The sequence below is a fragment of the Anser cygnoides genome, chromosome 8 (assembly GCF_040182565.1).
Source record: "Anser cygnoides isolate HZ-2024a breed goose chromosome 8, Taihu_goose_T2T_genome, whole genome shotgun sequence".
NCBI classification, from domain to species: domain Eukaryota; kingdom Metazoa; phylum Chordata; class Aves; order Anseriformes; family Anatidae; genus Anser; species Anser cygnoides.
Window position 1 is genome coordinate 6,705,288 of NC_089880.1, and position 12,571 is coordinate 6,717,858.

Below are 12,571 nucleotides of genomic sequence, written 5' to 3' on the forward strand. Positions count from 1 at the left end.
CGTTGGGGCCGCGGCCGCGCGCCCATTGGCGGGTTCGAAGCGCGGCTGCGCGGGGGCGGGGGCGGCCGCGCGCTCCCCTCAGCCGCCGCCGTCGCTGTGGAGACGGGCGGGGGCGCGCGGGGGGGGCCGCGGCCTGCGGCGGCGCCCGGCTCAGGTGAGGTGAGGGGAGGTGGGGGCGGGAAGGGCCGGGCCGGGCCGGGCCCCTCGCGTTCGTGGCGGGGGCTGCGGGCTGAGCCCCGGCCCGGAGGGGCCTGCGCGGCCTCGGGGCGCTGGCGGGGCCGGGCTGCGCGCGGTGCTGCGGCAGGAGCGCTGCGGTGCCCGCTGCTGGGCTGAGTAACGCCAAGGGCGTCGGGGGCGGCCCTGGCCGCTCAGATGGCTTCTTTGCTTTCCTTTGTGCGTGCTGAGGCGCCTACGGACAGACCCCGGCGCTTTGCTCCCTCGGAGGCGAACGGGTCGGCCTCCTGAGGGGCGAGTGCTGGGTGAAAGCGCCGCGAAAGCAGCCGGCCTGTTTCTTCTGACGCGTTGTACGGGAGAGCTGCGTGGTTTTGACAGCGAGCGTTATCTCTCACACCGTGACGGCGTGAAAATCTCCTCCGATTTGCCTAGGACCCCTCCTAACGCCACTCCTCAGCCGTCTCTCGCCACCAGCTGACAGCAGGCCCGTTTACCCCACCGGCGTTCTGCACGTCCCGGTGTGCAGGATGGCTCGGGGAGCAGCTGGGCTCCCCACCAGCTGGGAGAAGCTTTAATAAGAAATAAACAAAAAAGCAACTGCTATCTGTCAGTAATTTTAATTATTGAGCACACAGATCAGTTTTTTTTTGTCTGACAATTTTTTCAGGATTCTTTTGGTTTTGCTTACCACCGGGTCATTTTTAGCTTCTGGTCTTCCACTTTTTTAATTTAACAGCAAAGATATTTGTACTTTTTTCTTTCTCTCATTCATAGTTTTTGTAGCTGTTGTGCGGTCAATTTCACTTTCCACATTCATGCCTAGATCTGGTAACTATGGTTTTGGTTTTAGTAGTCTCTAGTGTTAACATCTTAATGAAATTGTTTGTGTTTAAGGAGTAAGTGCTGATCTTAGGGCTTTCAGAAAGATTAACCTGCTAGGGCTGTTACTTGTCCCTTGAATGAAAGAATAGAAAGCTACCAGGTGAAGAAAAAAGCCCGTAACTTTCATTTAGGCATTTAATAGCAAGTCAGCTAGGCAAATGATTACATCAAAAAAGTAAGTAAGTAGAGTAAGTAAAACAGTGTAAAATACAGGAAAAAAAGTAGAAAAACTGGTAAGAGATGGTCTGAAACATACATAGTGTTGAACAGATGATTAACATCAAGTTGCCTCCTAGGACTTGAATCTGTTTGAAAAATACGGATCCTGTTCAGATCATAAAACTTTTGTGTAATTTGAACCTTTTACTGATAAGAAGGAGAAACGTTCACGCAGCAGAGTTATGGGGAAGAAAATTACGGGGAAGAAAATTGTACGTGACCTACCTAAGCCTCTCTAAATCTTCTTTTATTTCTTTGAACCACATTTTTTTCCTACCATTGTCCTGCTGTTCAGAATATTGTTCCAGGCAAGCAACACTTTGGAGGCTGTATCTTACCTGGCAATCGTTGGCTGTTACTGGACAGCATACAGTGTTGTGACCAAGAGTATCTGTGTGACAATGTGGAAATATAGTTACATAAATCCGTTGGCAACAGTGGCAAAATGGAGGCCAGTTCACCATCTGTCACACAGACTGAAAAAATGGATTTGAACAGCTTCTAAAGAGACTTGCACCTGCATCCCAAATGTTAGGATAAATATGCAAAGCAATTTGCAACTTGGCACCTCAACAAAGATTTTTTCTTTAAATCTGCATAAGTGTTGTGCCATAAATAAACAGTACCTGTATCTATAAAAAGCAAACGGTAGGAAAAACAACACGTGCTCTTCTTTCTGTGCTATGTGTTCATCTCCACTTAGGCTGTAACTGCATGTTGTTCAGCTGTAGGCTCAGAAGTGAGAGGAACGTTAACACTTGCTGTTTGTACTTGCGAACTAGGGGACACAGGTGATGCACCACACGATGCTGTTGGCAGTAAGCTATCAGGGATCATTTCAGTTGTGTAACACAGCTTCTATAAGACCTACATCTGCTCCTTGCAGGATAAACTCTTGCTGGGGTGGTAATTAATTCTTTAAGCTGAATGCTTGCTTAATCTCTGAATGAGCATGACATAGAAGTGATATATCGCTTCTATTCCTTCACCTGTATGTGCTAGTGTGTTTTATTGCTCGTGATTCTAAAGATAGACTTTTTTTTTTTGATTTATCAGATCTTAAGATTGATTTTTCTTCTCTCTTTGCAAGGTGCTTGTGCAGTCTCAGTCTGTTTTCTTTCTTTACTTCCCAGGATCTCTTATTAACAGATGTTATAGGCCAAGAAGGAGCTGAGCTAAGTGGAACACTTTGTTGGAAAGATTTGCAATAAACATGCTCCATCAGCTTAAGCACAATATTTACAACATTTTATATTGAACTTTTCCCATCTGGTGTTCTTTTGCATCTTATAACATGCTCCATTTACCAAACTGAAGGTATTTGAGTAAACGCCTGGCTGGCTGAGAAAGAGAGACCTCATCATTTGCATGATGAGCTTGTCCCTAACAAGCAGAAGGAGTGAGATTCAAATTTAAGATCAGGTCTCAGTTACAAAACTCTTACCGATTTTGTGGTAATGTGATTTAAAACTTATGTCAGAAGAAGAAAAAGATCACAAGATACTATTTTCTTGTGAATTGTCATTGAAGGCTGGTGTGGCATTTAAGTGCTTGAAAACTGTGAATCTTATCTTCTGTTGTGGGATGCTTGGAAAGAAGGTTGCTGGCAGCACAGTATTTTTCAGTCTGGAAATGACAATGTGTAAAAACTTAGAACTCGTTATTCCAATAAAAAATAAAAATAAAGGAATCCTAATAACTTGATGTATCAAATATGTAAAAAAAAAAAAAAAAACTATTCAGATTTTGCTCTTTTTTAATGCACAGAGGATGTTACTCTAGCATCTTGCATCTGAAATCTTAATCTTACTGCATTTAGAATGAGTTCCTGGTTGCCTGGTTAGAATTATTATAGGGATATTAGTTACATTGTGCTGCAGGCACTTTGTGCACTCTTTCTTTCGTATTTTGTCTTGGTGTGGGACTGCCTTACTTCAGAGTTTAAATGGATGGCTTACATGAACTATTTGCAGAACTGTCCTTATAATAAAAATGCTTGTGGTTACGTGCGTGAGCTACACCCGGTTCTTTAGCTTGCACACTAGACAGCAATTACATACATGAAGTAGCAAGCTGATTTTCAGCTAAATATTAATTATTTTCAAAGGGGTTATTCCATTCTGAGAGCTGTTCTGTGAGAGAGGTGCTGAGAAGTCCAGCTTTGCATCCCTGCACTTGGATATTTCATGTACTCAGGTATCAGTCTGCTATCATGTGCATTTGCTGCTGCTTTGTGTTACTCCACGTAGTGGAAGTCTATGTGATAGTTTTCTGTTTGTTTTTGTCAAAAGTACATGCTTAGCCTGTAAGTCAGGATACGGCCTGCATCGTTGCCAGATGCCTGAAGTACTTCTCTTTACAAACCTGTAGGACCGAGTACTGCCTGACAGGGCACCTCCGCATGTGCTGGAGTTAATGGAGCTGCCCTGGAACTGTGACAGTACTCTGATGAACATGCTAGCAATGAGGATATGTGGGGTTTTGCCACTTATGTGTTGCATCATTCTCCTAAGTTTCTGGCATTTCTTTCTGCTCTTAATTAATGATTCCATTATAGGGAATGTATTTACGCTTCAGTCTGATTGCTGGGTGAAAATAGGGCATTTAGTGTTGAGCAGAGCTCCCAGATTCTTGCCAGATATTTGCAAGTTCCTTAACTGAAAGTTTTTTTTTTTCTCCTCCTTCAGTTTCTTGTATGATGTACTTTTCTCTTGTTGCAAAGCATATATGCAGTTTTTATTTATGGCTTGGGTGTTTTGTGTGGAAGGAAAAGAAAATAACCCTTAAGAATGCGGGCGAGTTTCCTTCTGACTCATAGTAGGAAGATGCTTCTGGAATCAGTTATCATGGTTGTTGGGAATAGTTTTTTAATGATCTGGCAGAAATAACTTGGGTCATTAAGACTCTGCTTGTGTTTTAGGCTGATAATTGTGAGTAATGTTGAAAATAATGCTAGGCAATGCTAACTTGTTAAAGGAGACATTTGCACAACCCTTTAACGGCAGAGAGAAAAAATGAACAAAACGCATACGTAGAGTTTAAAAGGCTTGCCATATTGAAGACCTTTAGCATTAAGGCCCCAAACTCTGCTCAGCTAGGTACTCCACAGGCATGAAAGAAAAAAATCCTACTCCTAATCTACAGAATAAGTGGAAAATGTATACAGATAACAGTAGAGGGCATGCAGAAATGCTCCTACACGTTTGTTTGCCTTTACCATGATATTGTATAAGGCAGGCTGTCTACGCTGTTAGGTCAAAAAGAGCCGTGAGTGGAGGGAGACTGAAGAGGACTGAGTGCACATGAAAGGGCACCGAAGCAACGAGCTTTCGCTAACCTTGTTTAGAACCCGCCATGCAGCAAGGCCAGTTGGGTTTAGGTAACCAAAGAACATAAAAATTAGATCAAGCCTTTTTAGAAACAGGGCGATAAATTAATTATCTCCACTGTTACCATGCGTGTCATAATGCAGCACTGTGTTAGCAGTTGGGGAAGAGATGTTGGTGCTGGAGCTGCGCTCTCTAGCATTGAATTCAAGTCCATGCTGTCGTTTTCAGCTGTGGATGCAGCGAGATCCTCACTGCTTTGTGAGCAAGATTGGTCTCAAATATACTCACCACCTGTTAGTTTTTTTTTGGTTGGTTTGTTTGTGTATTTTTTTAGTGTTTTAAGACTTAGAAGGGCTCTTACTGCCAGGTTTGTTTTAGGATTGTCTACAGTATTCGGTAATGTGACTTGGTTTCATAGGGCCCGATACTTGTAAGTCAGCATGGCAAGTATAATTGGGGCGGAGGAGGAAGCATCTGAACGAAGCACATTGTTTACTGGTATTAATTTATTTACAGCTTGTCTGGTGTGTCTGATAGCATTGGATGTGCTAGGCTGGGTCTTGTCCGTGCTCCGCAGTAATTACAAGCTCTGCAGAATGGGCTTTGTTGGACTAGCACCTAGGTGGGGTGTCTGGGGTGGTTGTTTACGAACCTCCGCTTTCCTGTGCGGTCCTTTAGATGCAGCCCGCTCGTGTCTGACAGGAGCGGCACTCAGGCTGGAGCGCTGCTCGTCTCGCATGCTTCTAAGCCAGTCCTTTCACAGAAGCCCCGTGGTTTATTCTGAGGCTGTCTGCTCCATGTGGAAATCCAGCTGGAGAAAGAAGCCAGTATTTCAGAGCAGGTATTGCTGCACGGCATAGTTTACCCTGAATAAAACCTCAAATTCACTTCATCAGTGAACGTGGTTTCTATTTGCTGTTAGCTTCTCAGCTGGTGAGCTTGTGTCAAAAGTGGTGCAGAGAGGAGTATAAAATTCAGCTTCCAAGAGTAACCACCACGCTGGTCATCTTCTTACAGCATTCCTCATATCTGCCTGGCCCACTCGCACCACTTGTATCCTGCTGTGCTTAAGGTTTGAAAAACCTAACCCGTGTCCCAACATGTCGCACGGTTATTTTAAGGTTTGTTCAGAGGGGAATGTTTATTACTGCACAAATGCTATGGACCGTGCTGTTTTCTGTGCAAATACAATATTAAACTTGATATAGATTTTTTTGGGGGGCTTATTTGTGTTAGCTCAGGTGATTTTTAAAAATATCCTTGGACATCACTGAAGACTGAAATTTTGGTTTGTCTAGTTCTGATTGTGGTTTTGGTGTTCCTAGTCTTACTATTTATGTTTATATGCTGTTTTATAATTTCAGCATCTGGAGTCAAGCTAGTCTCTGTATTTCGGTAACACAGTTGTTACTACATTTTTTTGTTGCTTAGTCTCTTTTTCTCCATAAGGGCTGCAAAACTCTTCTTTATTTTCAAGTAATCCATTGCAACTTTTTTTTTTTTTTTCCCACCCATGCTGTAGCCTGTCTCTGAAAGGAAATTCAAACTTAGTTCAACATTGGAAAATTTGCCTTAATCTTGAAACAGCAAACCTCTGTAGCTAGTTTATATAAGGAAATAGAATTTGTGTGATTGGACTGCCTCAATCTGTACTTTCCCCTGGTAACTTGTATCTCTCAGCCGGTGATGACTTCATTTGGCAGATGCTCCTTCGCTATAGCTTTGTGAAAATAGCAGATGGATAGAGAAGGCATGACTCGGTTGCCTCCTTTAGGGAAAGGCAGGCAGAAACGAACCGTGAAATTCTCCGTTAGTCAGCCCCTGGGTGACCAGCCAGGAGCCGTGTAACTGTAGGTGAGCACGGAAATGTCTTCACATTGTCTGACAGCTCCGCAAGGGAAGGTATGGGCTCGGGGAGACAGTGGGGTGAGGGAAGGAGCCAATGAAGCTGCAGGAATTTACTGAGGTAAGGAAACGCAGGGGAAAAAGTCATCTCCCTCTGCATCTACCTTGTGATTACCCGTTGATGCAGAGAGAGCTTTTTACTGATGGTTTAATTTAGAGATCCTTTACCTGTTTGTTGACAGGATGGATAAGCCTATATGGCTCACCGTTTTCTTCTAATAAGAGTGCATATTTTGTCAATTGGGGGTATAAACTCTCTGCCACTTCGCCTAATATCTGCCTTGCTGTATTTGATTTTTTTGTTTGTTTGGTGTCTTGCTGTTGTGTAATTGTGAACACTAGTTAATTTTCCACTTCTCAAGGCTGTGCTTTTCTCACCCATTTTAAAATGGCAAAAGGGGCAAGGACTTCCTGCATTTGTTAGCTGGAATAGTAAAATTGGGCATTTTCCAGCTGTACGTGCAACAACAATATGGTGGTTGTGCTTGCGTGAAAGGCAACTCTTTTAGGTGTACATTAATTTTTCATTGCTTCAAGTTGTGGAGAGAATAAATTTAAAGCTTTTGCTTCACACTAATACAGAGTTTTCCTAGTAATCACAAGTGCTTTTCTCGTGCTGTATGAAGTTTTAATTAAAAACACAAGTTTAGGAGAAACTCTGTCTCACTGTGAGATATGCAGATACGGTAGAACTTTTCCCAGCTTCCCTGAACTCCTGAGGCTGAAGTACTCCTGAGGCTGAGCTGCTGAAGTACGGCGCCCTCGGAGGCGCTGATCTTCAGCTCTGGAGGGCTGGATTACAGAGATGATCTGTGAAGTCACGGTGCTTCAACTGAAAGAGCCAGGCTCAGTTTCCTGAAGTGTGATCCTCCAAGGCCAGCTTACACCTGAGATCGTGTCTGCAAAAGGCTTCATTGATACCTGCCTCCTTAATTTTTAATCTGTCACTCTAATTAATGTGCTTTGTTTTCTGATTACCTGTTGGCGTGGTTGATACAAATTATTAATTACCATTACAGAGCAAATGGACAAACAAATTGCCACAGCCATTATTTCATGAGCCCCGCCAGTTGCCCAAGCACACACTTGTTGGTCTGTGGCACACAGTCATGTACATGAGGGTGTCCATCTCCAAACAAACTTTCAATTCCCTGCTATTGCCGAGCACCAAGACCGCTCATGGGTGACTTACAGCCATCTCCTGGTGTGAGTGCTTCGGACAAACTTCCAGAGGGTGAATAGCAGTAACGCAGTCTTCCCAGGATGTGGGCTGTAATGGTATTAAAATGTATGCGTCACACTTTGTAATTGCAAAAATATGCCCACACCCACTTGTTGATGGCAAATAATTCTGCTGCAGAGCATGGAAGGGCAAAGTTGTTTGACTGGAAGGAGGATGGGCTGTCTGAAGGATGCTGTTGAGGAGGAGGAGGATGGGAAGCACAAATCTTCATTCCTCGTACTTGATAAAGCTCATGAGAGGAAAAGCACTGCCTGCACTGACAGTTATAGACGGATGCATTTTCTTCTGGTGACAGCTTTAAATCTAAGTTCTGCTCTTACTTTGTGACATCTCCGCCATCTCTTGATGAAATATGCGTTTGTGAGTTACACAACTCTACATTTACTTGCAAAGGAAGGTAACATTAATGCTGAGCAATAAATATGTCAACTCTTTTACTAAAAATATACTTTAAAGTGGGTAAACTTTTTGAATATTTTTTTTTTTTTGTAAATTGTTTTCCCTGCCAGCCTAAACACGTCTGACTTCTGAGTACTGGCTGCTGCAATCCCTTTGAAGCCGAGTTTGGAACTCATATGACAATGTTGCAGCATTTTGGAATGTGAAGCCAGTGAAAAAAAAAAAGCAAAACAAAAAGTCCCTTTTGAGGGAGGAGGGGAAGGGGAATAGGGCTTAAACATCTGCTGGCTTCTGTGCTCGTCATGTTCAAGGCAGGATGAGCTCCAGAACAGCTCATCTCTAGGTGGGATTGTGTCAGCCTGTTCTGACTCTGGGGAAGCTGCATGGTTTCAACAGGACTGTTTACATGTGAAGCAGTTTGTGATTTGTTTCCTATTATGCCTTTCATTCTGCAGCTTTCATCCTTTAAGCCCTTTACTTGGAATTGCATGAGGCCAAGAAATACTAACAAAGATAAATGACTCAAAGTTTCCAGCAGAAAAGAGCACGTTTTTCATTAAACCTTCCTGCTTTCTTGCTTGCCTACAAGAATTGCCGTGTATATGTGGCAGGTTTTGGCTCTGGTGTTAGCTTTAAGTTGTCGATTGATGCTTCCTGCTTGGTAGGAGTAGTGCTCTGCTTCTGCATCAGCTGCAAATGGTTATGAGTTATTAACTGAATGTGAGACTTCAAGCCAAGCATCTTGTGTTCCCTTTGCAGAAACGCAGCTGAATGGAACTAAAAGGGCCACAGATGCAAGAACTTGAACACGTTTCTGAAAGTGTAAGATGTGTCTGGCAGTGACTTCCTTACCTTAGTAACAAAGAAGAGTATTTCAACAGGAGCTTAGGATACCTTTACTCCAACTTATTAATGTACTAACTGGAATGGTGTTCTGACAACAGTTCTCCACAGCAGAGTACATACCTGCTGCAGAACAGTAGTACTTGCTCTGCTGATAATGCAACTCAATGGAGGAAAGTAATGTGTTGATAAGCATGCGTGAAGATCGCTCCTTTCATGTGCGATACAGGTAAGACAACTAATTTCAGTATGGATGCTTTAGTACTGCTAATGATAGAAAACTGAACAAGTAGCTTGGTGTTTATGTTATCAGTATTAATGAAACTGAAAGCTAAAACGACAACTTCTTTGCTTTTCTTGATTTTTGAGTTACAAAAATTCACTTTTGTTGCATAGCAGATTATCCTGGCATAATTACAGGATTGCCTAATGCTGGAGCTGTGTGCAGCTACAGAATAATGCATGAGTGTTTGTACCTCATTGTCTTTCTGCCTGGAGTTGTGACAGAATGATACGAGGTGTGATCCCTGCCTGGTAATACGTGCTCTCTCTCCTTTTAGCTTTTGGACTGCCTGTGCAAATGGTTGAGTTCTGTCTGCTAATGTCCTCTGTACTTGTCCCCTTGTTGCTCCTATGAATGGTGACTTTTTAGGTGCACTGTCTTGTAGAGCAGTGTTTTCCCTGCCTATAATAGTTATGCTTGATAGATAAAAACTGCTGTGATACTTTGGACTAAAACAGTGCTATTACTGCAAGTCAAGAGGATGTGCCATTTCCCTCTGAGAGCTTTTATCATTTTTCTTCTGGAATCCCCTTTACAGACGTGGGATAACGTGCTAGCGTTGCAGCCTCGCTCTAATGAACCAGAACAACAGAAACATTGTGTAGTGCGGCGTGTTTGGCTGGCTGGTGTTTGGGAGGGTAAATCTTGCAGCTCATTCAGTAGGAAGGGACACGGGAACACTGGAATGATTGTTCTGAACACAAATGGGAAGCGTGATTCTTGTTGTACATTCCCCCACCCTCTCCCCCAGTCAGCCTTGCTTGGGGGCTTTTTCCTTGCTGACAGGAAAAAACACTACCCTTACTTGTAAAACAGCACATACTGTGGCGTAAAATTAATGCTGGAAAACAGGGAGGTGCTTTGAGAACATTCTCATACAGCTGTTGTGACAGTGTTGGATTGCTGATAGGTTGGTCTTCCTTTCACAGAAGTGCAGTATTGGTTCTGGTCAGCAGTGCACTCAACAGGAAGAGCTTTTTCATGGTCAATATGGAAAGAAATAGGCAAACGTAATTTACTTTCTGCTCTCTTTATTTTGCTAAAAACTTGATATAGTGGCTTCGACTACAGGAATCCCTGAGTGTCTGAGCATGGTATTTCTGCTGTGCTCAGTGTTTCTAGGGTGGAGCTAGCTGGTGCCCCTGCTCATCCCCAGACAACCCCAGAAGACCCTGCTCTCCAGTTAAAGCAGGGGCTGCTCAGGTTACCGCTGTGGAAGTAAATCGATGAAGAAAGCGGCATGGCCAGTTGCCTGTTTCAAATTGACAAGCCAAAAATAACTTCTAAAAATGTGGCAAGCACAGCCAAGGCAAAATGTCCTACAGCTTTATTCTGTATTTCAGTCCAGGCTTGAATGGTACTAATTAACAACAAAAATATCCATGGCCTCATTAAACTTTTCTGTAAGAACTGTAATCTGATGAACATTGAAAAAATTTAAAAGGATTACTCCTCGGTGTTTTTTAAAATATTAAACTTCCCTAAGAGGAAACTGCAAATTAATTCAGTATAGAAATCGGATTTTTATGATACTTTAATACCTATAATTTCAAAAGATTTGTTTTGTTTGTAGTTTAAAATTTAATCCAGGAAAAAAACGTCATGGCTTACTGGGGGGATGTTTATCAGCGTGTGGTTTTTTTGTTTGTTTGTTTTTGTTTTTTTACATCCCAGGCTCATTTGGTTCTCACACTGCTTTTTCTTTCCTACTGGTCTTGTAGTGGAACTGACTTTAAAAGAAACTGGTGGTCCACTCCTAAGGGAAAGGTTTGCTCTGGGTCAGTTTCTTCCTGGGCGAGTTGTTTCTGTCCCCTCACTGCAGGTATCTGACCCATGGTAAACTTAGAGCTGACTTGAGCAGCTATGAAAGTGGCGGAAGGAAACTATTCTTTGTTCTAACGTAGTTTATAAGAATCGTAGATTAATGACTGAAAATAAAATGCTGATGTTAATAAATGTGACTAATAAGTGATCTGTAGAGTAAATATTTGCAGAACTAATTTGTCTTAGCCTGCTGAGTCCATACACCACAAAAATTTAGAACTTTTTGAAGAGTTTGACTAAGCACAGTGCTCCAGTGGGCATGCAGTTAGGTTGTTTGGAGTGGTCAGCGCGATATGCTTCTGCAGTGTGCATCGAAACCAAGAACAGGGGCAGGAGTGGGGAACAGCGTGGGATCTTTAGGATAGGATTCTGTGGCAGTAGCAGTTTTATGCCTCTGAATTAGAGAGAGGAATTTTTTTGTTTCTGTGTATCCATGTGTCTCACAGCATAGTCACGTGGCAGCTCCCCCCAATAGCAAAAATGTTCAGAAATGCTCTTAGTGGGGATTGAATGGGGTAAAACTACGTTAGTAGTGTTTAGAGACTGTAATAATCAATGTAATCTTCTTGCTGTCTTCTGTTGTCTTATTTCTTACCAGTTTTCTTTCTTTTTTTTTTTTAAGATGAGAACCAAGATCAGGAAAAAAAACACACACACACACAAAAGAAAAAAAAAAAAAAAAAAAAGAAAGCATAAGGGAGCCAGGCAAGATGAAGAGCTTAGAGGGAGCGATAAGGATGAGGTAGTTTTACAAATGAGAAATTATTCAGGAGATGCCAGCCTTTCAGAGAACAGGTCGAGGCAACTATAAGCAGAATAACAAAGTGAAGCCCTGTAAGAGTATTTCCACAGTAATATCTGGAAGAACCTTATCCTGTTTAGCAGGAACAGAATTTCATTAGAAGTACCCAGATGAATGGGTCTTGTTCTCCTCTTGTCTCTGCGGGCTCAATGTATCTTTTGTTTAGCCATTCAGTATTGAATAAATAAGTAATTCAATTCAGCCCCGGGAACAGAGAAAGTAATTTTATATTCTCCGTGTAACTATTTAATGACTTCCTAAAACATTGATAACCTGGCCCTGTTTAGTCTGCTGACATGCTATTCAGCCATTGGAAGTGATGGTTAAAGCAGCCTCTGAGAACAAGAGATGACAGGGTTTTGACTGTAGGATTATGTACCTCTTTTTAAAATGTTGCATGATTTTCCTAACAGTCTTTCAAGGACTGAAAAAAAAAAAACCAAACCACCACCTTTTCTGAGTCCATTTTTGTACTTTATGAAGAAGAAACCTTTGTGCTCTTAAGTGGTAAAAAAACAAACAAACAAACAAACAAAAAAAACCAAATAATTCCAAAGCTTTTATGTAGTGTGAATAAAATATTTATATTGGGTGCAGGCAACTGTAATAAGATTAAAATAAATATTTCATTTTCTCTGTTCATTCCTTTTAATAGCTTACTTAGACTT

The 12,571-nt window shown here is 42.3% G+C and overlaps 1 protein-coding gene across 3 annotated transcripts in view; it reads left to right on the top strand.

Annotated features, from left to right (window-relative positions):
* GPSM2 (G protein signaling modulator 2) overlaps window positions 1-12,571 on the top strand; it is a 25,985-nt gene continuing 13,414 nt past the window's right edge. The window contains exons 1-2 of one of the 3 annotated variants that reach the window (XM_067001560.1): window positions 1-154; window positions 8,911-9,223. In XM_067001560.1, the coding sequence (XP_066857661.1) occupies window positions 9,162-9,223 (62 nt within the window). In that variant the 5' untranslated portion in view covers window positions 1-154; window positions 8,911-9,161. Of the gene's footprint in view, window positions 155-8,133; window positions 8,150-8,910; window positions 9,224-12,571 lie in introns of those variants that run through there. The other 2 variants (XM_067001561.1, XM_067001562.1) reach the window with 2 other exon arrangements.